Source organism: Syngnathoides biaculeatus, chromosome 3 (assembly GCF_019802595.1).
Source record: "Syngnathoides biaculeatus isolate LvHL_M chromosome 3, ASM1980259v1, whole genome shotgun sequence".
Taxonomy (NCBI): Eukaryota; Metazoa; Chordata; class Actinopteri; order Syngnathiformes; family Syngnathidae; genus Syngnathoides; species Syngnathoides biaculeatus.
The window spans coordinates 26120155-26143935 of NC_084642.1; the positions used below are offsets into that span (position 1 = coordinate 26120155).

The following is a 23781-nucleotide window of genomic DNA, read 5'->3' on the forward strand; positions in this document are numbered from 1 at the left end:
ACTATTATTGTTGCTTGTTCCTTTTTCCGGAGCGTGAGAACCTACTGGAATTGGCTATAATATGCAGAGGAAACTCCAACCTGTTTTGACTGAGCCAATACCATCTGTAGCCACACCTCAGACCAGGAGGAGAACTCCATCACATTGTCAAAACAGCGCTTGTGGGTTGTGCTTGAGTATAGGGCAGGGGTCAGGAACTTATGGCTTGCGAGCCATATCTGGCCATTGATGGTTGCATATGGCTCGCAGAGCCCTCATAACGACGTACTGTACATGTCGTATCTGTTGTGCAAGCAACGCAAATGAGGCAGTTTGTCCTTGTGGGGTTGCCATAGTTTGGTGTGGTCGTCGATGTGCGCAGGCGCAAAGGGGTCGAACGCAGATTGGCTTGGAACAACTGATTATGGAAACACATTTGGCAAAGGTTGCTCAAAGAAAAAAAAGAATGAGTACTGAAGTTTTCAACAAGAATGAACAGCCTATGTGGAGAGAAGTTTCTCCTTCGTGTCTAAATTATAATGATAAAATTGCAACTTCGAAACACGCCGTACTGTGTTTGCATCAAAATAGCCTGCGGGGTACAGCAGGAAGAAAGCATGTCAAGAGCTCCTTTCCAGAGTCCAAGTTAGTCAGCAGCAAACCCGTGTTTGGACCTAACAAGGTGAATGGAATTCAGATAGCTTTGCTGACACTACGGAACGGTGAGTACCTCACCATGGCACGTGACTAAACATCCCAATCATGAGAGGTGAGCTCTGTGGCTGTCGCTGCGCAGCAACCTTTTGGGCCTCTGCGCAGGCTTGTGCATACAAGCTATGCAGAGGTGCTGCGTGGGGCAATGCATTGGTCATGTGATGCAATGTGGGCATTGTTGGCTGCACAAATGCGGGAGCATAAAGTGGCCTTTAAAGTTGCTTGGTGTTTACTGTACCTCCTCCTCTCTAACACCAACAGCCCTCATGTCTTCCCTCACAACATCCATCAACTGTCTCTTTGGCCTTCCTCTTGCTCTCTTGCCTGGCAGCTCCATTCTAATGTCCTTTCTAACACACTCACTGTCTCGCTTCTGGATATGTCCAAACCATCAAAGTTTTCTCTCTAATGTTGTCTCCACAACTTGAGCTCATTTCTAATCCTACCCAACCTGCTCACTCCTAGAAAGAACCTCAATAGCTTCAACCTCAATAGCTTCTGCTACCTCCAGCTCTGCTTCCTGATGTTCCTTCAGTGCCACGGTCTCTAATTTGTACATCATGGCTGGCCTCACCACTGTCTTACAAACTTTGCCCTTTTACACCTTCGCCTAACACTTTCCTCAACCTGTTCAAATCTGCCTGAACCTATTTGTTCACTTCGTTACCACACGCGGCATTGTTCTAGATTGTTGACCCCAAGTATTTGAAGTCATCCACCCTCGCTATCTCTTCTCCCTATAGCCTCACTGTCCCCCCTACACCCTCTCATTCATGCATATATATTATCTTACTTACGCTTTCTTTCCAGTGCATCACAATGTCATCTGCGAACATCATGCTCCTTGGGGTTTCCAGTGTAACCTCATCCGTCAGCCTATCCATCACCACTGCAAACAGGAAGGGGCTCAGGAATCAAGCCTCATGCTGTCTCACCTCATCCTTAAACTCCTATGTCACACCTACAGCACACCTCACTTCCGTTCTCCTATCATCATACCTGTCATGTAGTGTTCTAACGTACTTCTCTGCCACTCCAGACCTCCACAGGCAGTACCACAGTTCCTCTCTCTGTACTCTGTAATAAGATTTTATTAGACGTACAAGAAAAACCCTGTACTGTAGCTCCATCTGATGTTCTCTGTAGTTCTTTATCAACAATCTCAAGGCAAATCAGTGAATTCTTTCTCGGCATGAAACCATACTGTTGTTCACAAATACGTACTAGATTTCTGTTCTGAGTCTACCCCCCACTATTCTTTCTCATAACTTCATTGTGTGGTTTATCAACTTTTTTCCTCTGTGTTCCGACAGCTCCGAACATCACCTTTGCTCTTAAAAAAATAGCTACCAGCACACTTTTCCTGCAATCCGCTATAGTCTTCTCACCTTTGAGAATTGTGTTGAAAAATCTGGTCAAGTTTGAAGTCTGAAGTCATCAACCTCTTCCTAATTGTTGTGTCATGGACCCTGACCAGGCCAGCAGGTCTTTAGAAGTTGTCCCGAGTAGCCATTGTATCTTCTAATCTTTGTGGGCCAGCTACTCCTTGGAAGGTTCTCAAACTGTTCAATAATCTTTCCATTTGTAGTTCATGAGTCTCCCCAGGGTTCGCTGGAATCCTAAAGATTTATAAATGGCATTGTTTCGGATTTTGTGTCATTTGGTTGCGACTTTTTTAGATCTTTTGTCTGACTTGACTTTGCAAGACCGGTTCTGTTTAAGTGACTTATTCATTGAACAGGTCTGGAGGTGATCAATAAAATTCATCAAAAGTTATGAATAGCATAAATTCATTATTATTTAACAGATGGTAATTACTTTTTCACACAGGGCCATCTCTTGTCTCTTGTTCATCTTGTCTTATGTTTTTTTTTTTAATGTATACATTAAACATAAAGCAATTGCCCCACAGGCACAACACTTTTAGAGGTGAGTTTATATACATTTTGATTCAAAGCACAGGAAGTAGTAACATAATTCTTTTGAGTAGTTCTACTTACTACTCTGCATCACCTCTCAACAGGCATCAGAGAAAAGAAAAAAACAGCCCATGTGAATAGAAATCCACACAAATTTTTGCATTTTAACTCATCTTGACAGAAGACAGACTCAAGAAGTATATTTTCCAGTTTAGCTACCACCATCTTGTTCTATGATCCATGCTTTGTATTCCAGAACCAGCTGTACCTGCCTGGCCAGGAATCCAAACCTGAGTGGGCAGATGATAATGTGGTGAAAAGCTCCTGCCAGCACTCTCATGAGATGCTGTGTGAGGCCTGCTGTTGTTTGGTCAGGACACAAGCTAGGACTGGGCCTATAGATGGCTATTGGAATTCATTCAGCTCGGCGCACTGGTCAGGAATAAACTCACCTCAAGGTCAGGACGCCGTGAGTGGAATACTCATTGAGAAGACAGAACTCATTTTCATATCTCTCCAGTGACCGCTCCATCTCCACTCTAATGAAAAGAGATTCTGCTTCATCCAACAGAGTATGGCTTTTAGGAGGACTCAAACTGGTGATAAAACTGCATTTTTTTATTGGCAGTTTATATATTTCATAAAGCATACATGCCTTACCAAAATTAACCAAAGAAGCCCGAATAAAAAAAAAAGTTAACATCTCTGTGAAGTTAGAAATTAATGTTTTGTAAATTTAACAAACCACAGATACACAAAGTTTAAATGATTAAAGGAATCCCCAAGAATGCAAAATGAAGGTTCATAATCATGAAAAATCATGCTCTTCTTTCTGCACTGAAACCATTCCCCGCACGACTTGCAATCAAACATCACACATCTTTCTTACGCCTACATGTCCCTACATGTTTGAGCGGTGAACATACATCAACTAGGTCCAGGATAATTGGGACACACAATACATAGAATACAGTACATTCATATTGGGTAGTAGACATATATTCCACTTTCTTCTTGCCTGTTTCATCTCTTTGCAGCCTTCTGGGTCCATGTACTTTAGTGGCTATTCATTTTTCCTTTTGATGTAGGAAAAACGAGCAAGTACCTCATTAAATTTTTTTTCATTTTGTTTTGATATATGTAAACAAAAAGATGGTAAATGATTATTTTTGTGGGTGGCACGGTGGAACGGTGGTTCAGCTGGTAAAACGTTGGCCTCACAGTTCTGACCCGCCTGTGTGGAGCATGTTCTCTTCTGCCCGTGCCTGCATGAGCACCCGGTTTCCTCCCACATCCCAAAAAACATGCAACATTAATTGGACACTCTAAATTGCCCCTAGGTGTGATTGTGAGTGTGGCTGTTTGTCTCAATGTGCTCTGTGATTGGCTGGCAACCAGTTCAGGGTGTACCTCGTCTCCTGCCCGTTGACAGCTGGGATAGGCTCCAGAACTCCCTGCGACCCTCATGAGGATAAGTGAAGAAAATGGATGGATGGATTATTTTTGTTTTGATGTAAAAAAAAAAAAAAAAAAAACAGGAAACGAGTCGTCTGGCCTGTCTTGTTTGAAAATTAAGAATTGAAAAATGAAAAATGATACCATGAGCTACCCTTGTGGTTCTTGTTTTGGAGCTTGGGTGGTGCTCCACATCTCTCCTGCTGTTTCTTCCCCCCCCTGTAATCAGCACCACCTTGGCCGCCCACCTTTTTCAATCAGCCATCATCATCTCTGCCTGCATAAGAGCCTGCTAGATCCTGGAAATCCTTGCCAGAGTATTAAGAGGCGACCACAGTACACTGGCCTAGTACATTCATGTAAGATACGCCTTATTTATGTTATTCTGACTTCGCTCGCCAAATTTAGCATTTATCCACCTACATAAGAATGTTTGTGTATCTTTAAGCTCTTATTGGACCATTTCCTGCACTCGTTCAACTTAATAATGCTTTTTCAAATTACGTCATGGGACTCGAGACATCTCTTGTTGCCAAGGTTGTTGCCATATTTCAGTATTTTCCGATACCCTCTAACCGTTACGTGAGAGCTTCAATCTGATTAACACAAGCCTGGTGTTAGCAACAAGATTAGCTGTCAAGATGCCTCCCTTTTCAATTAATAATGACAAAAGCACTCACACTCCAAGGGGACCATATAGCAAGACAGGACACTGCTTTCCAGGAAATCCTGGAATCTTTAACCACTCTCAAGCAACATGTATACTGACTTTCGGCCAAATTGCAGCCCCACCACCATCCCGTAAGAATTACTTCTAAGCCCTCAGCTCCCAATCCATTGCGCCTCCCATACAAAGAGCTTTGTGTTGTTCCACCTGAGCCCTGTTTTGGGGACCCATATGCATTCAGTCAGTTCCTCCTCTATTGCTCTTTGGTATTCAGTCTATAACCCTAAAGATACACAACTGAGCAATCCAAATTAACATACATCACTAATTTATGGGGAAAAGCAGAAAAATGGGCTACTGTGTTATGGCACAACTCTCGTCATTCACCTCCTTTTCTGTGGAGCAAAAAAAGTTTTTGATTGTGCTATTCTGGGCAGGGAAGCCACCGATGACTCTTCAAGCACACACAGGGCTCTAGATCCGTAGCTTCCTACTTGGTGGAATTTAGGATACTTGTGGGTGAATGCGATGCCAAGATAATCTTTCTTTCTGGGACAAGCCCTCGTCCTTTGAATTCGTTTGGACAAATGCCTTCTGGAAAGAGCACAATTAAAGGAACTAAGAGTGTGTAAAGTTACATCAAATTTGAGGATTGCATCTCACCCACTATTTGAACCTCCAGCTGCATTCTTGCCACCCCACATTGCACCAGATGAACACATGCAACTTGGCGACATCAGGTTAGACCCCCAAGAATGTCAGGGGTGTGCTACCGCACGACAGTGCATTTATTGCAGTAAATCATTGAGATTAAAAAAAAACAAAACAGGCTCACCACAACCTGAGAGTGCTGTAGTGAGTAGTGAGCCAAACCACCATTTCCCTAAGAGCTCCCTCCTGTTCCATTCATAATACAACTGTTATTGGCCTCATTGACTCCAACACAGATAATTTTAATCATGAGGGATTAGAACATCATCTCCAACTCCCTTTAGAACCACTCCTGTCATCCAAAAAAGTCACTGCCGTGGATCAGGCGACTCACCTCCCCTGTCACCCGGAACAGCTCAGTTAACATTACTCATCTCAGGAAACCACTTTGAGGACAGTTCATGATTCCATATAGCTATCCCTGAGACCCCGTGAGTCCTTGATATTCCCTGGCTGTAGAAGTACATTGCTGCCATAGATTGAACCCACCTTGCTATCACCAGGTGAAGTCCTCACTGCCACTTGCACAGTCCACTTCCGCTCGTGCCAACCTCCAACAAATCTCTACCGCCTTATACACCTGCTTATGTGGGCAGAGAGAAATGTGTGTGTGTGTGTGTGGGGGGGTGTATTTCAGGTTTCTTAAAGTTATTGTGTGTTTCTCTTTAGGAAGTGGGGTGGAACTTGGAAGTGTTGATGATGATGAGGTTGAGGAATGCCAGGTGGTCGGAGATGGGGAGATTGATACTGGACAGTAATTGAGTGGTTGGACCAGTGGAGCAGACCATAGCTAGGATGTGACTGTGGTGATTGGTAGGAATGTTGACACGGTGAATAATATGAAAGCAATGCAGTAGCACCATGAATTCTGTGGTGAGTTTACATTTTGTGTTGTCAATATGGAAGTTGGAATCACGGAATAGGAGAATGAAAAGAGAGGTGGCAGGGTGCGGGGTCAGGAATTCAGAGAAATATCAGAAAAAGGAAGCATTTGAATTAGGAGGGCATCAGATCATGGTGATGATCAGCGGAGTGAGGCCAGACAACTTAAAAACCAAATACTGAAATGACTCAGAGAAGGGGATAAAAATTGCGGTTGTTTTTAAGGTTTCTTTGACAATTTACATGACTAACCTCCTCACCATCGACAGGAAGGTTTGGCAAAAGTGAAACCAGTGGGTGTTGTTAATTCAATCAAAAATAGTCTAGCAGTTTTTGCCCAATTTCAGTAAGACAGATGACATCCAATATATTTTAAGTGATGAATTCATTGAGGATGAGAGTTTTGTTTTTGGAAAGGGCCAGTTTAAAGTGATGCTGTGTTGTGATTGACAGATAATAGTGGGAGGCGGCGGCGTTTGGACGGATTTGAATGTTGTGGTGAGGTTATGGCACACTGCGAGACTGATGGGACCAGAATGAGAAAATGGTTAAAGGAAAAGTGTCATTAAACAGTCTTCCACAGCCCCTGTGTTGAGGCTGATATATGTGGGGTGATAGATTTTGTTAGGGCTTGTCTGGGTTATTGAGACTGGGGAAATTGGAGTATGGGTGGAGCGGTGCATTTTCTCATTGTGGTGATGTTAGCATAAGGTACCAAGGCTGGTGGGCTATGTGTTGTTGGTGGATTCTGCACGGGTATTGTCAGAGAAGCTAAAAGCCCTGTCACACCATTACGTTCTGGTCAGCGTTCTATAGCGTTTGAGGAAACGTTGGTAGTCGCTCATGGTTGCTGGGATAGCGCCAGAAGAGCGTTGGTTGAATGCTAGTGAACGTCAATGATCGCTGGGAATCGGCGGAGAACGCCAGTCTGGAAAAAAAGTTTTGAACATGCACAAAAGTTCTCACCAAGACCAGCGTTCATCAACGTTTAATTTTAAACGCTGCAGAACGTTTTACTAACGTTCGCCGAGCGTTGCACGCGTTTGGCTATCGTTAGTCAGTCGTTACTCTAGCTTTACTTGGTTGTTACTTAATCGTTTGGTTTGCAGTAAACGACTCACTGGCGACCTGTCAACAACCACTGAACAATCCCCTAGCGCACACAGCGTGTAACTAAAGTCAAACGAACGTCCTTTGGAGTCCATTGAGTGTCATTCGAGCGTTTCCCAAACGTCCATGCATATGGGTATATAAACCGATGCTTTGTAAACAAGGTTCATTTAATTTTAAGCTCCAGTAGAGAGCACCTACTATGGAAGATCCAGAAAGACTAAGGAGGCTATATATTCTTGCTATACCTCAGCATGAAGTAGATGTACTGAACTTGAACATAGCTGAACACATCGAGGGACCTCGCCTGCAGAGAAGAAGACCCCAACGAAGACGACAGTGCTGGATTAAATCATGGATATTAAGGCTTCAAGATTTTGGTCTGTACGACCAATTTATGGTTGAGCTTCGCCGGGAAGATATCAGTTCTTTCACGAACTTCATGCGCATACCAGCTGATATGTTTGATGAGATTCTTGGACATGTCTGAGGCAGATTGACGAAGCACCACACCTTTTACTGAAAGCCCCTCGAACCTGGCCTGAAACTGGCGGTAACACAGCGACATTTGGCCTCTGGATCTAAGTATGCTGACATGAAGTTTGGGTGGCGCGTTCCATCGAACACAATCTCTGTCCTTGTTCGTGAAGTGTGCTGGGCGATAATTGACGAGTATCTGGATGAGATGATGACCCCCCCCCCCAAGCACTCCTGAAACCAAACAGTTCATGACAAGGTGGAACTTCCCTCATTGTTGTGGTGCCCTTGACGGCAAACATGTTGCCTGCAGTTCCCCTAATTCTTCCGGATCAACCTACTACAACTACAAGGGCTTCTATTCTGTGGTGATTCTGGCCCTAATGTACGCAGATTACAAATTCTTCTGGGCAGATGTTGATGGTAAGTGTTCTTTCACATAATGCCTTTAGTGGAGATTGAATTAGATTATTCTTAGTGTTACTATTTGTACTGTATGTTTGGGTTGATGTAATTTGTGTTTTTCAGGGAAAGGAGCAGTGTCCGATGCACAAATCTATAACGGGTCCGAGCTGAAAGAATGCATCGATGATGGCTCCATTGGCTGCCCGCCAGCTGAACCCCTCCCCAACAACAACGAGGATGTGCCGTACTACCTAATCGGTGACGACGCATTCGCCTTGAGGTCTAACATGATTAAGCGGTATTTGCACCGTGGTATGATCGACGACGAGAGGGGTTTCAACTACAGGCTGTCAAGGGCACGTTGTGTGGTCGAGAATGCCTTTTGCATCCTTGCCAATAGCTTCCAGGTTCTCCTGACCACTATGAGCCATTCTCCAGCTACCGTAAGGGTCATCGTTATTACGTGCCTGTGTTTGCACAATCTCATGCGTATTAGATATCCACGTCAGGAGAACATTCGCATGGACCGTGAGGACGATAATCATCAAGTAATTCGTGGACAATGGAGAAAACAGCACTATCTGGAGGACACCATCAATGTCAGAGGTCCTAATGTGAACAACAGGGAGGGGAAGCGTCAGAGCAACCTTCTGAAACACTGGTGCAACTCGGAGGCTGGTGCTGTTCCATGGCAATTGGATATGATACGAAAAATGTAGTGACATGAACGATGTGTGTTGATGTGTGTATGTTCTCTAATGATAAGTACGAAAAGAAACATTCAGTGTCAGTTTTAGATCATTTATTTAAAGAACATACCCCCCCGAAAAAGAATCACCCGTATAACACCTGTTATTTCGTAAATCACTGAAATAATATTAGCAAATCAAACTGATATAAAACAATTAAAGGAAATGATAATCATAATTACACTTTACTACAAATGCTCGGCCTGAACCAGCACCCCTGAGTTTTAACCTAGATCACCTTCAACTGCATTTAAAAAATAATAATAGGAAATTAACAATTGCCTTTCACTTGGTATTCAAAATATCGTAGTATAGTCAGTATTTCCGATTATTTGACTCACAGCTCTTGAATTATGGACATGTAGGCAGAGTCCACGGAGTTGAACACTGAAATGGCTTGGGGGGTTGGTGTTCCCCATTCACTGGGAGGTGGCTGCCAACCTCCTTGCTGTGACTGGCACTCGTCCTGACACTGACACGGCTTCTTGCTCGAGGGGGGTTGCGACGAGGGTTTGTCACCAGTGAAACTGAAAATACATTAAAAATTAAAATGGTCAGATGGCTTCCTAGAGTGGGGATGAGTGATTTTCATCAAAGTTTGAACCGATCTATCTCTTTTGACTAACTTTCGTGGCCAATTTTAGTAATGATGGAAGTCTGGATATACAAGGGGTTGCCTAATGCACCGATTGTAGTTATAATTAACAGTAATAGCAATAATTGAGCTCACCATGACTGAATCGAGTCCCGTCTGGAGGGGGGTCTATTGGACCGGTTCTGACTGTCTTCGTCACTTGACTCAGACTCGCAGAAAGGCGTCAGGACCTTGTTGATGCCTTTTCGGGCGCGGCGAAATTCTTTTGAACTCAGCCCCAGCAGCACACTTTTGACATAGGCGGCGTAGGTGGTCCTTTCGGTGACTGGCTCGGGAGGCAGGAGTTGTCCACGCAGCATCGTCAGCATGTCGCCGCTCTCCTTGACTTCCTCTGGAGGGTCGCAATGTCGGAGACAAGGCTTGGGTGGGTTGACGTTCTGTGACGTTCTCATCAAACTCGTCAACTTCAACCCTCTCCTCCGCCGCGGCCCGCTCAGCCTTATCCAGGTCGCCCTGACTTTCGGCTATGATTGCCTTCAACTAGTAATACACGAACTGACACAGGTAAACACAGCATGTTTGGAAATTGACAATAAACAATTATACAGACATTCATCTTTTACTTATTAATCAATATTGAAGTATAATTATAGATATAGGATTAGTTCAATATCTGTATCAGCACTTACACTCTTGACGGGCTTCGACCGGTGGTTGATAGCTTGGTGGAAAAATCCAAATTTCTCTTTTATCCATGTCTCCCTTTCCGTCAATTGTTTCTGGCCACCCCCACTCTTCTTCTTGACCATCATGGTAGATATTATAACCATACGGTCAGAATATACCAAGTACATACGTATATGGTAGGTATATGTTAAGTATATAAATTCCATTCTTATTACATTTAGGGCAATTACTTGAAGAATTTTCCCAAATTTAAACGTAAATACTAACTTTGTGAACATGTCCCTGAGGGACTTGAACCAGGTCCACAAGTGGTCCACGCTGATCTGTAGTTCTGTGGCTTTGGTCTCAACTATCCGTTGCCTCTTCGCCTTGTTCCTGTAATCTGTCATCCGTGAGTTCCACAGCTGTTCGTTTTCGCGGAAAAAGTCCACCAGACTATCCTTAACAGCCCGGTCCAGGTTCCTGCAATCCTTTCTCTGCTTCTTTTGTCTCTTTGTCGGACCGTCCTCACTGGGGTTCATGGTGTTTAGGGTCCCCAGGGGGTGTCACATGGTGCGTGACTTCGCGGACGTGCTCTTCCTCCTGCTGTTCTTTTTCCTCCAAACACATTGCTCGTGAAAGAGGCTTAGCATTCTTACTAGCAGCGCTAGTTGCTGAAGTCCGCGCCCTAACTTTTTTTCTTGCTGACTGTTCAAACTCATGACAACAACTGAAGTGACAAGGAACTTTCCAACGTTTTAGTTCCAGTTCCACTGTAAAAATTACACACCAGCAAAACGATATTCTGTCGTTATTCACCCGTTGGTCACACGCTCAACCTACTTGTCTAACGTTGACAAATCGCTCGTCGCCCGCCAATGATACGTTAGCACACGCTAATGGTTTTTAGGGGTATCTTATTTGGTCGCTGTTACACGCTTCTCGTGCGTTAGACACACGTTAAGTCATGGGTTAGACACACGTTAATCACATGCCAGATGTGTCATCCGCGTTTGAGAATGCTGAAAAATAGAACGATTGAAATGTTCAGAGGACGTTGACCAGAACGTCATGGTGTGACGAAGCCTTAAGTGTGAGGCTGGGTGCTTGCTGGGTAGAAGGACACTTTGCAGCAGACCAGGAACATCCAGGGCACTAAAGCCTTCAGCCTGGAGGTTGCCTGGAAAAGCTGCCACTACAGCGCAGAGTAGGCTTTCCCTGGAGTACTCCAGGCAGGCAGCAGAGGATGCTAGTTGGCAAAGCTAACATCACACTTCAACAGCTTGCTCACTGTCTAGTCATGTCACATACTTAGTGCAACAGCACCATTAACATGATGGAAGATGATGGACTCAGGTAAGATGTTAAAGAAGAAGAATAAAAGAAATAAAAGTTTTGGAGGGATGGGTCCAGTCAAAACATGCAAGCGCTGCACTTAGCTATCCTTTGTCCATTTTGATTGAGCTGTGGCAAAAAAAGTGACAGATCCATTCATGAAAGCTGTTGCCCAACCACGCACACTCCTCCACCGGTCGTCGGGTTCTTGTGCGGGGAGAGCCTAAAGATGAAAGTTTTAGATGGTGGAAGGAAGCCAAAAGGACCCGGAGTAAATCTTGACAAGCCAGTTTACCTTTAAAATATTTATTGAAAATATTGTCTGTATATTTTTAATACTGTTCAGTTTCTTGGAGCACCAATGCAAATAAATCTCCATAGTGGTAATGACAGCAAGTTGCAGATTTACCAAGATAAGTAAGTAAGTAATTTAAAGTTTGTCAAGAATATTCCACATTGTAGGAGTGCAGAATTTTGGCAGCATTCATACATATAAAGAAAATCACTGTGCATATATTTTGTAGACACATAACACTGTGATGCTTCTGAAAAAAAAAAAGGAAATCCTAGATGTACAAGCCACATGCACAACTAAAGGAAATCTCAAGGAACGATGACAATTGCTCTAGTTGGAGCCTGAGGAAAAAGACGAAACAGAGACAAAATGCTTTGCTCTCTAGATTTCCATGACAGTTACAAACTGATGGAGTTTACTTCTCATATATTATTTATATTGTTTGATACGGTTGCATGGGAGGGAAATTCTGAAGAGAATACTGAGCATCTTAGATGTTTGGATGAAGGCAGTGGCTTCCTCCAAAGTTGTCAGGAGGATATTTTCATTTATCACATTGGTATAAGAATGAGACATGCTTGTTGCTGTCCTGAACTATGATGGAGCACTAATGCAAACACAGAAAACAATATCACATTAAACTACCACTCTCACTCTATGGGATAGGAAGTGTTTGCATCATAGACATTATTCTGCTAACAGACTAAAAGAACCTTCTAATATGTGTCGTGTATTTGAGGTGAATGTGGTGATAGCATGGAGTTTTATGATTTACCAGAATTAAACTAGTGTGGAGTTTGCATGTTCTCCCCATGCCTGTGTGGGTTTTCTCAAGGCACTCCGGTTTTCTCCGGTTTCCTCCACATGCCAAAAACATGTAACATTAATTGGACACTGTAAATTGCCCCTAGGTGTGATTGTGAGTGTGGCTGTTTGTCTCGATGTGCCCTGCGATTGGCTGGCAACCAGTTTAGAGTGTACCTGCTCCCTGCCTGTTGACAGCTGGGATAGGCTCCAGCACTCCTGCGACCCTCATGAGGATAAGCGGCTAAGAAAATCGATGGATGGGTTATTATGGTATGATAAAATGCAGCGGCATGATGCATCAGCTGTAAAACGGTGGCCTCACAGTACTGATGACCCGGGTACACTCCCGGCCCTGCCTGTGTGGAGTTTGGATGTTTTTCCTGTACCTGTGTGGGTTTTCTCCAGGTTTCCTCCCACATCCCAAAAACATGCATTAATTGGACAGTCTAAATTGCCCACATGTGTGATTGTGAGTGTGACTGTTTTCTGTCTCCATTTGCCCTGCGATTTGCTGGCAACCAGTTCAGGGTGTACCCCGCCTCCTGCCCGTTGACAGCTGGGATAGGCTCCAGCATTCCTGTGACCTTTGTGAGGATAAGCGGCTAAAGAATGGATGGAGGGATGGATGATGAGATGCTGACCAGTTCTGGGTGAAATTCACTTCCCACCCAGAAATACTATGACTCAGATCAGACTCGAATATGTCAATATTGTCATGATCCTGCCGCTCCAGCACGAGCTGTGCTGGTGCCCGCGTGGGTGCGCTGATTGAGGCGCACACCTGCGTCTCATGCGGGCTGATTAGTCTTTAGTATTTATATCACCCCGATGACGACTGGTGGACGGCAGTTTGTTGAGGTTCATGTCCCGTTCGAGTGCTCCGGTATCCCTGATCGACAACCCGTGTGTACTGACCTTCGCCTGTTCTCCGACCAACCTTGTAAGCCTGACTCCTTTGATACTTCTGCCTGCTTTGATCGTTCTCCTGTGTACCGACTCCTGCCTGCCCGCTCACCTGCTCTCTTCGCCCGACGTCCCAACTACCGCTGCTGCACCGGACTGCCTGCTCGATCCCCGACCTCGGCATATAATAAACGTTTCTCCTTGAACTACCTTGCATCGTCCGAGTCCTGAATTTGGGTCCTACTCTCGTTCCGATGGGACGTGACAAATATCATGTCAATGGCTCTCAAACTTGCGTGCCAGTCTAGATATCCTTCTGATCTCCATGTTGTTCCTTCTCCCCTAGTGCTTCTTTCGTGTTCCCCTCCATGGTGACCTCTTTCATCATGTCGCCAAGCCATCCACCTGCTCACGTCACCGCCTGATGCACGTTCCCTGTCTCGACAACCTGCAACTACACCTCAAGGATCCACCTTAACAATGAATCTTTTGCCACAACGCCCTCAGCCTCCGTTTGCTTCTGGGTCCAGTCAAAATCAAATTGTGACAGCCTTTCAGTTTTTTGTCATTCCATGATTATTGTGACAAAGCTTTTCAAGTTTTCTTAGGAGTCAAGTATTGCTGTGAAAATGTCCCATTGTTGTAGTAGTTCAATAACCTGCTGTGTTAGCGAGACAAAGTCGTCTCCTTTCACAGCTGCTTTTGTGGTGGGGAAAAAAGCAGCATTTTAAGACTTTTGGAAGCTGTCTATTTCTCTGAGTTTCCCCCAAAAGACATATAGGTTCCATGAAGGTGCGAGCTATTCAGTAGCTGTCTAGCCATTTTCATTAGTAACACGTATTCATTCATTCATCTTGCATTCCACTTCTACTCACATGGGTCGAGGGCGTAGTGCAGCATATCCCAGTTATCTTTGGGTGAGAGGTGGAGTACACCCTGAACTGCTCACCATCCAATCACAGCACATATAAACACCGATTCACACTTACATTCACACATAGGGGCAATTTAGAGTCTTATGTTAACCTACCATGTGTACTGTTGTGGGAGGAAAACCGGAGTACCCGGAGAAAACTCACACAGGCACAGGGAGAAGATGCAAACTCCACACGGGAAGAACCGGGAGTTGAACCACAGTCCTTAGTAATGTGAGGCAGATGTGCTAACCAGTCCTTCACCAAGTACGCATAAATCAACAATGTCTTGCAGATTAAAATACACGCGATACATGATACATGATATGAGTCAGTTTGATACTAATAATTGTTATTATGGTATCAGGAAAATTGGAAGCCCGTGTGAAGTCAGTTTAGTTCTTGTCATGGTTCTTCGCTTGTAAATTATTCTGATATAACTTTATGTTATGGGCAATCCCCAGTTATTCTTTTTTTTCACAGAGGCCCATTCATTTTAGTGAAGGTTTTTAATGTTTAGATTGATGCTTTGGAAATTCATGTATATAAATACAAATACACCTACGATGTGTGTGTGCATGCGTATGTGTATGCAAAAAAGCAGCCATGGCCCTTCAACAACTGCTTTGAAAAAGTACACTCATCTCGAAACCCTAAATTCCAAGGTTTTGATATGAAATACAAAATGACTGTGGGGAAGATCGCCAATTAAAAAAAAACAATGCATGAAAATGTTTTGCTCTCATTTACATTCGTTCTGAGAACGAGAAAGTAAACCACTAAGTCAGAATTGGGTTGGCATAGTTGCAGAAACGTTTCTGACTGTAGTTTTAAGTACAGTATATGTTTTAAAGAATTGTGTAGAAATACTGCCTCAAAAGTCAATCCAAACTTGAAAGTCCAATGAAGAGCAATTCCATATGCAACACGGCACTCGGCATTCAAAGCAGTCGTGTGCAAACCATTTTGCTCATGGGCCACGTTTGGTTTTTAAAATGGAGAGATGGGTTACGAGCAATTAAATTGTAAATGACATTTTTTTTCAAATGTGGAAATGTGTTTATTCTACTAATATAATGCTGTAGTCTAAAATTTCTGTGATATATAATTCATTTTAACATCATTATTACTTGTAATATAATAAATGTATAAAGTATGTATATAAGGGAGACATGGATAAAAGAGAAATGTAACAAAAAAAATGTAGAATTCTTCATTGAACTAATATTTTTAATCGCATCTTATCATACCAAGACCACCTCTTGCATGAGGTCTTGGACCAGTTAATGCTGTAGAAACTTAACTAAAGTTTGATTAAAACTGCCTCAAGGTTCCGTGTGTGGAAAAGCACCCAACCTTTTAATTTAGCGCCCTGGCTCTACAGAATATGCATATTGGGGCTGTTCACCAATAAAATCAATAAGTTCCAATTCTTTCCAGCACAAACTGAACTTTCTCAAGTCCTTTTGTTTCACTCACTTTTGCACAAACTTATTTTGCTTTTATTGAAATCCCTCTAAGTACTCATATAACAAATACACATACAAAGGTAGTGCTCATTCCTCAACCATCTCTCAAGTACTCCTGGCTCACCTTACACTGTTACAGTAATGATGCCATCATCCATGTTTTTTAAAGTATTCTATTTAGGGTCAGCTGGAACCAGTCTCAACTGGTTCAGGACAAAAAGGGAGGGTACATTAACTGTTTTAAATACTTGTCTTTACCATCACGATGGACAATTTCATTCTGGTAAATAACTTTCTGAGCATTTGTTCGACCCACCCAGAACCCGTGTGACTGCTCTGGTGCAAATTTCCCCAATTATGGTATTTTACAATGTATTAATGCCAGGAATGAGAATTATGTATGATTATTCCAGATAAATTAATTAACTCATTAAGTCAGGTGGCACGGTGGCACATCTGGTTAGGGCGTTGCCCTCACAGTTCTGAGGACCGGGGTTCAATTGTGATTGGCTGGCAACCAGTTTCAGGTGTACCCCACCTCCTGCCCAAAGATAGCTGGGATAGGCTTCAGCATTCCCGTGACCCTTGTGAGGATAAGCGCCTTGGAAAATGGATGGATGGATGGATTTCTCTATTAACGAGTCAGGTCAAATTTGGATACGCCTTCCAGTATGAAGCACTGCAGTTCCACACCATTAAATCAGAATTTCTCTGGTAGTATTAATCAAGATGAACCATGAAATACCAGCCCCCCGTGTGGAGTTTGCATGTTCTCTCCGTGCCTGCGTGGGTTTTCTCCGGGCACTCCAGTTTCCTCTCACATGCCCAAAACATGCAACATTAATTGGACACTCTAAATTGCCCATAGGTGTGATTGTGAGTGCGAATAGTTGTTTGTTTCTATGTGCCTTGCGAATGGCTGTCAACCAGTTCATTGTGTATGTACCCTGCTTCCTGCCCAACGACAGCTAGGATAGGCTCCAGCACTGTCTCGACCCTTGTGAGGCTCAGCAGCTCAGATGATGGAAGGATGGATGGACATTCTGGACTCTTAACTGTCACGGGTAGGAAACCGATCAATTGTGTTTTTTGCCCTGATAGATTATAAACCGACATCTTTGTCACTCTGGCTCTGTATTTAATTCATTTACAAGTTTCGCTGTTTAATGCCCCATGTAACATTGCTCTCACAGAATAAACAAAAGAGTAAGAAAAAATTGGACAGCCCCCTTAACCTAAATAACAAAAACTCACAAAAAGTAGGGCTTAGTCTCAGTACCCTTTTAAAAACAAAACCAGTCAGTGACATCAAATACTTCTGCAGCACCGCCTTTGTGTCTTTAGATCAAACTACAGTCCAGATGTTGTGCACCTGCTGTTCCATCAGCGATCTCTTAGTATTAAGTTGTGTTAAGTTGTAGTCGCGTTCACCAGAGGAGGGAAAAGAGATGAGCTGTATTATGCTTCCTTCACATTGGGCTACTCAAGGCCCAAAGATTTATTTCCTCTTGTTGCACAGTCTACATGTTTGAATTTGTTTGACGAGCAAGAGATTAAAAAAAAAATAAATAAACTTTGAAGACTCCTCCAACAAGTGTGCGTAGTAGGCAGTAGCTCCTCACGGTTGTTGGTGGAGTATCATAAACAAGGAGGAAAAAGATTGATTTTGCAGATAATCTCCAACAATACATCTTGGACCACAAAATCAACAACAACAACAAAAACCTCAGGAATAAAAGTGAATGTAAATTGGACCTACTGCAGCAGGTTGCTGAGTGACTCTCTGAATATGGAAGCAACTGATTAACAAGTAACAGTAATTACCACTCGGGAGAAGTGAGAGAAAAAAAGTGAGAAAATATATACATTCGTTTGTGATATAATAAAGGTTTTATTTCGATTGTGTCTAAAAATAATTGCAGAAATTGTCTTTCCATAAACATATTGCATATATCAGTACCATTATAAAGAAAATATAACTTAAATGCTGCGAACAGAATGGATCTTTGTTTGAAATATTCAGTCCTGTAAATAATACACACAAAATAAACCCAATTACCAATGTGAACAATATGCTGAAAAAATATGAGCTGGTTTTGTACCGAAGTGTTTGTCAAGGCACGAGCAGATAAATAATTTCCAGTCGAGGCTCTCGTTTATTAATCCTTGTGGTTAGCAATGTGACTCAACGAAGCTACTTTGATTTTCCATACCACCTTTCCAGGGCAATTCATGTTGATTTGTTGCACAAGTGCTGCAATTACCGAAAGCATTCATTGGCAGGTTGACTTACATCCACTTAACTTCGCTATCTGCTCTTCTGCCGCCCCCACTGCATTAGATGTGTCAAAGCAAGACGGCTAGTGCCTGAAAGGATGGAAATGATGGGAGAACAAGACCTGTGAAATCAGACTGCAATCAATATTCCCAAACATCACCTCAGCCTGGATTTCACCATCTCGTCAATTTATCCCTAGATCATGGGGTCATCAACCCTTACAGCCTTGAGAACATGCATGTAACCTTTTAAATATTTCTAATTTGTATAATTGTTATGCGTGGGTTGACAATTTTAACAGTGTTTCAGATTTCATCCATCCATTTTCTTTGCCCCTTATGCTCACAGGGGTCGCGGGAGTGCTGCTGCATATCCCAGCTGTCAACGGGCAGGAGGCGGGATACACCCTGAACTGGTTGCCAGCCAATCGCAGGGCACATAGAGACAAACACCTGAACTCACAATCAAATCTAGGGGCAATTTAGAGTGTCCAATTAATGTTTTTGGGATGTGGGAGGACACCAGATTGCCCAGAGAAAACCCACGCAGGCATGGGGAGAACAGAACACTCCACAGAGGGAGGGCTGGGATTGAACCCAGGTCCTCAGAAATCTGAGGTCAACACTTTATAGCTGCGCCACCATGCCATCGTTTCAGAATAAGATTCATCAAGCTTACAAAATGGCGATTGAACAAAACATGTTTGAAGTCGATTTTCTATCGCGTATTCTAGATAACATTGGGGTATGTTTTTTTGCCAAATGCGTCAGATTTCTACAAGAGAGGTCTGAACTATTTCATGCAAGGATATGTACATGGAATTAAGATTTCGGACAGAGCAGGACGCAATGTCAGAGTTACAGCGAAATGTTTGCGATCGATGCAAAAAAAGTTTGACGCCCCACAAACTTCATATTGAAATCCAACAGGATAAAATAGTGGAATCGTATGTAAAGCAGGGTGAGTACTTTTTACTCGGAAAGATCCCGAGTAATATCATTGTAGTCTTTATAAGTGAGCAGGTGTATTCATTTGACTTGGCTCGTAATGGAACCCAGTGCTCTGTCTTAAAACTCCGATGTGATACAAATAGGCAAATAGACATTTCTCTTGCATGACATCGCACATTTATGTATCCCTAACCCGACTCTTTGGCATAAAACATCCCACACTTCATTCAGCAGGTCAGTGATACACTAACATAGTGGAAGTTGTTCTCCTGCAATGTATAATCAAACTCAGAGAATATACAGCCTTGTGTTTGTTGATATTGTTCACATTTAGTTATACGTGTGGTCTTCCGCAAGTCTTAAACCATCGTAGACGCTTCGTCATCTGTGTTTTAGGCTGTGGAAAATGAATCAACTGGGCCCCTTGTAACATAGCTGGATATCTTTCAGAATTGCACATTCCCCAAGCGTATCTGAGGACTATTTTGTTCATAACATTAACTTTTCCAAGCACACGCTATTGACAACCAGCATTGCTTATGGGACATGATGGCAAGAGGCGCATGTCAAGCCAGGGGTTAAGACAATGCGGCCATCTGTTTGGCTATTGTTGTATGAGTGATTGACAGGTCAGAAAGGTCCATTACAAGTGAGCACTTGGAGTCAGACCAAAAGTTTAACCAAAGGAGGTAATAAAACTTGAAGCAAGCAATTCGAACAACTGGTAATGGAAGGCAAAGCTGACCAATACCATGTGGGGCCGAGAACGTTCTGGCAAGGAGAGGAAATCAGACAAGAGGTTAAATGCAGAGTGTGATTAGTAGACATCCCAAATTTTCCAGATGAGGAAGCCTGGATGATTATCAATGAGCAGAGTGGCGGGAGGCTGGCCATGGAGAGGAGAAATGGGATGGGCCCACAGGGAGGCTGAGAGCTTGAGGCGGACAGCAGATGTGTTTATCACCTTCACAATGTTGAAGGGCCCAATGAACTACAATTCCATCACAATAAATGTTTTTATATTTATATTTGAACTTACTGTTTCTTTTTTAATTGTACAATGGGGATTTACACATGGCACAGTGAATGAGTGGTTACTCCATTCGGCTCACAGTTTAGAGTTTCGGTTTTAGAATCTGTGTTCTGGCCTGTGTTCAGTTGGCGTGTTCTCCCATCCATCCATCCATCCATCCATCCATCCATCCATCCATCCATCCATCCATCCATCCATCCATCCATCCATCCATCCATCCATCCATCCATCCATCATCCATCCATCCATCCATTTTCTTACCCACTTATGCTCACTTAGGTCGCGGGAGTGCTGGAGCCAATCCCAGCTGTCAATGGACAGGAGGCAGGGTACAGTCTGAACTGGTTGCCAGCCAATCTCAGGGCACATGGAGACCGACAACAGTCACAACTAGGGGCAATTTAGAGTGTCCAATGAATGTTGCATGTTTTTGGGATGTGGGAGGAAACTGCCCGGAGAAAACCAACGCAGGCACGGGGAGAACATGCAAACTCCACGCAGGGAGTGCCGGGATTGAACCCTGGTCCTCAGAACAGTGAGGCCAACGCAATTACATCACCTTGCCACCCTTCTCTGGACTAAATTCTTTAAATGTTATACATACAAAATGCAAAAAGTTTATCAACGTGAAAAAAACCCACCATTTTGCGAGATGTGCTCAAAATTTCCATGTATATTATTGTCTGTCCTGCTGTTTAACATTTCCCTGACTAATGCGCAAACACTAGGAGCCTCGTCAGGGCCCGCAGCGCAGCCCGTCGAGGTCAGCAGAACCTGCCGCCTTTTGGGTCATAGCATTACCATGAGAATGCTACTAATGACCTTAATTTACGCAATTTAATTAGAAGAGTTGTGTCCTCTTAACATCTTTCCAGATGAATTATACATATATATCAGGAAGGTGCCTTCAGAAGTGCCTTAGGTTAAAATTTTGGTTTAGTGAGTTTATATGGTAAACAAATATCACATGTTGATCTATTGTTTCCAAATTGGGTGTATCATTTGCATCATATTCAAGTACAGAACAATACACAAGTGTAGTCTGAAATCATAGCTGTAATTATCATTTTATAAGGCAACACGGTGACCGAGAGGTTTACATGTCAGTTTCATGCTTTGGGGTATGAAGTTTGCATGTTCTCTCTGTCCTTCCGTGTGTTTTACCCAGGTACTCTGGGTTCCTCCCTCATTCCAAAAACATTGTTGTTGAGCAAAAACAAATAAACTCTAAACTGTAGTGTGCACACATCCAAAAAAAGATCCAGACCCAAGAAGAATCCGATCTTTTCAAAGGATGAACGGTTTGATGTTTTTTTCTCTTGATGGATCAGCTCTGGATGTAACGGGGACCAGGTGTTGTCACAATAGGTGTGTGTTGTGTTTTATGCAAAATATAAGTTGTTTTCAAAATTTGAATGTTCTGATTTCTTTATTGTTTTTACTATTGTTATAAATATGAGGATGAAGGAGAAGGAGAAGTCAGGGCCGCCCCCTCAACCCTTTCGTAGTAGTAGTATGGTGGTGGAGCGTGAGATGCTGAGGATGTCCAGTAGCATCCCTTGACCAAAATCATTTAAATGGAGTGGAGTACCAGTATCCATAATGGTAAATATGGTTGGACAGTGTGTAGTGGTGTTGGTAACACTGAAGCCCTGATGGTGCATTTTATGTGTTCAGTGTTGAACTGCATTGTGAATGTGTTTGAAATTGACACTTTTGTGGTGTGTTCTCTGTCATTTGAAAAAAGGTTGAAGGATCCGAAAGATCCACTGATGGAAAAACTCCCCTTGGCTGGTTATTCCTCTCTTTCCATAATACAAAATAGTCAGCTTTCTATTAGTTGATCACTGAGTCCAAAATATTTGATTTCAGCAAGTGCTGTCACAGCCTTAATCCTTAGGTTTCATCTCTGGCTTTGAATAATGAAATGTCCTGATTTGATGGTTTAAATTAATGAGGGACCCATGACTAAACAGTAATCCCTGGAAAGAATTAAAAGCTTTTGTGTTTTATTCAGTAACCACCGGGGCTGCTAATATGCTTCTGCAAGCCCTCTGTCATCCTTCATGTTTTACTCAATCCTTCATGCACACACACACCCACACAAACGCACACCCACACACACACACACACACCACACACACACACACACACACACACACACCCGCACGCATGTTCATTGCGATAAATGCAACTACTCTGAATTTGGATCAGTTCTGAAGAATGTGTTTTACGTATTGGGGATTAGCCGAGAAATCGTTGAAATATTTGCATTTTCTGCATCAACTCCTCAGTAATGCCAAGTATTGAGGTAGGTTAAGGTAACAATTAAGTAGTGTCATAACACTGCAAACCAAAAGCAGAGCTTGAATACACTTCTACCTACCTTTGATTGTACAAGTCTCTGGAACATCATTGGAATGCTAAATAATTCAGTGTACGCCGGCATCTTCATGATGTGGCATCTGTTTGTGCATTTTAAAATCTTGCAACTTGTATTCTTGTAAAAATGCATATATTTTTATGATCCCATAACTCCATGGAGTGACCCTCTAAAATGGCTTAGTATAAAACTCATTAAAATGTTTCAATTTCAGAAAAAAAAATGGTTTCGTAACACATGTCCATAAAGGTCCCGCCCGCCCCCTCAACCCTTTCTCAGCCACTTCTATATGAAACAGTTTTGCATATGCTTAGTTCATATTTGGCCAAGAACACCTCATTTCCTCTGACTGGTTGCCTCCGCGTAAAAGACCTACTTACGAGACCAGATGTGTTTGTTATGTTAACAACACCGCCTCGGAAGTGGAGAGGTAGACGAGCATCTTCACTAATAACCAGAGGTGGGCAGAGTGGCTAAAAATTGTACTGAATTTAGAGTACTGTTACTTTAAGAATAATGTGACTGAAGTAAAAGTAAACAGTATGGTGCATTTGAAGTGCTCTGACATGTACAGTTTATGGAAAATGTTACTTCAGTAAATGTAACGGATTAAATTTAACCACCCACCTCTGCTAGTGATGTAGATAAACTCAAGATATTCCAATGACCTGATTTCAGAAAAAACGTTTGGAACTCGTGAGTGTGCGGATAATTTTAATACATACTTCACATTTACCGCAACGCCATGGAGAAAAAGTGGGTTTGTCAAAATATTTCCCTTTTAACTTTTTGGCCGGCGGGTACCAACCCCAGTTTCTTATTGGCCGTAGTCCCCAACTTCTATCCATCCATTTTCTGAGCCGCTTCTTCTCACAATGGTCATGGGAGTGCTGGAGTCTGTCCCAGCTATCATCGAACAGGAGGCGGGGTACACCCTGGTCCGGTTGCCAGCCAATCGCAGGGCACATAGAAACCACCATTCACACTCACAATCACACACCAAAGGACAATTTTAGAGTCTCCAATTAATGTCATTTCCAACTTACTAAATCATTTTTGTCATACATTTTTTTTTTCAGTGAAAT

General features: G+C 42.9%; 1 protein-coding gene and 1 long non-coding RNA gene across 2 annotated transcripts; one reads left to right on the forward strand and one right to left on the reverse strand.

Annotated features, from left to right (window-relative positions):
* Positions 1–2709: 2709 nt before the first annotated feature.
* LOC133497470 (uncharacterized) lies at positions 2710–4277 on the reverse strand. Its single transcript, XR_009794042.1, has 4 exons — positions 4212–4277; positions 4023–4074; positions 3065–3151; positions 2710–2902 (listed from the first exon to the last, which is right to left on the reverse strand). It is a non-coding gene; the product is annotated as an uncharacterized LOC133497470 (long non-coding RNA).
* Positions 4278–4358: 81 nt separating this feature from the next.
* On the forward strand, positions 4359–9072 carry LOC133498203 (uncharacterized). The gene is made up of 3 exons (XM_061814755.1): positions 4359–4426; positions 7691–8337; positions 8443–9072. Exons 2-3 carry the CDS (start codon positions 8166–8168, stop codon positions 9036–9038), a joined length of 768 nt encoding a protein of 255 aa, XP_061670739.1. The 5' UTR covers positions 4359–4426; positions 7691–8165; the 3' UTR covers positions 9039–9072.
* Positions 9073–23781: the final 14709 nt, after the last annotated feature.

Excerpts from the sequence above, each read along its gene's own strand:
- LOC133498203 (XM_061814755.1), top strand. The coding sequence starts at position 8,166 with ATGACAAGGTGGAACTTCCCTCATTGTTGTGGTGCCCTTGACGGCAAA. Across the intron at positions 8,338-8,442 it reads CTTCTGGGCAGATGTTGATG|GGAAAGGAGCAGTGTCCGAT; the intron begins GTAAGTGTTCTT and ends TGTGTTTTTCAG.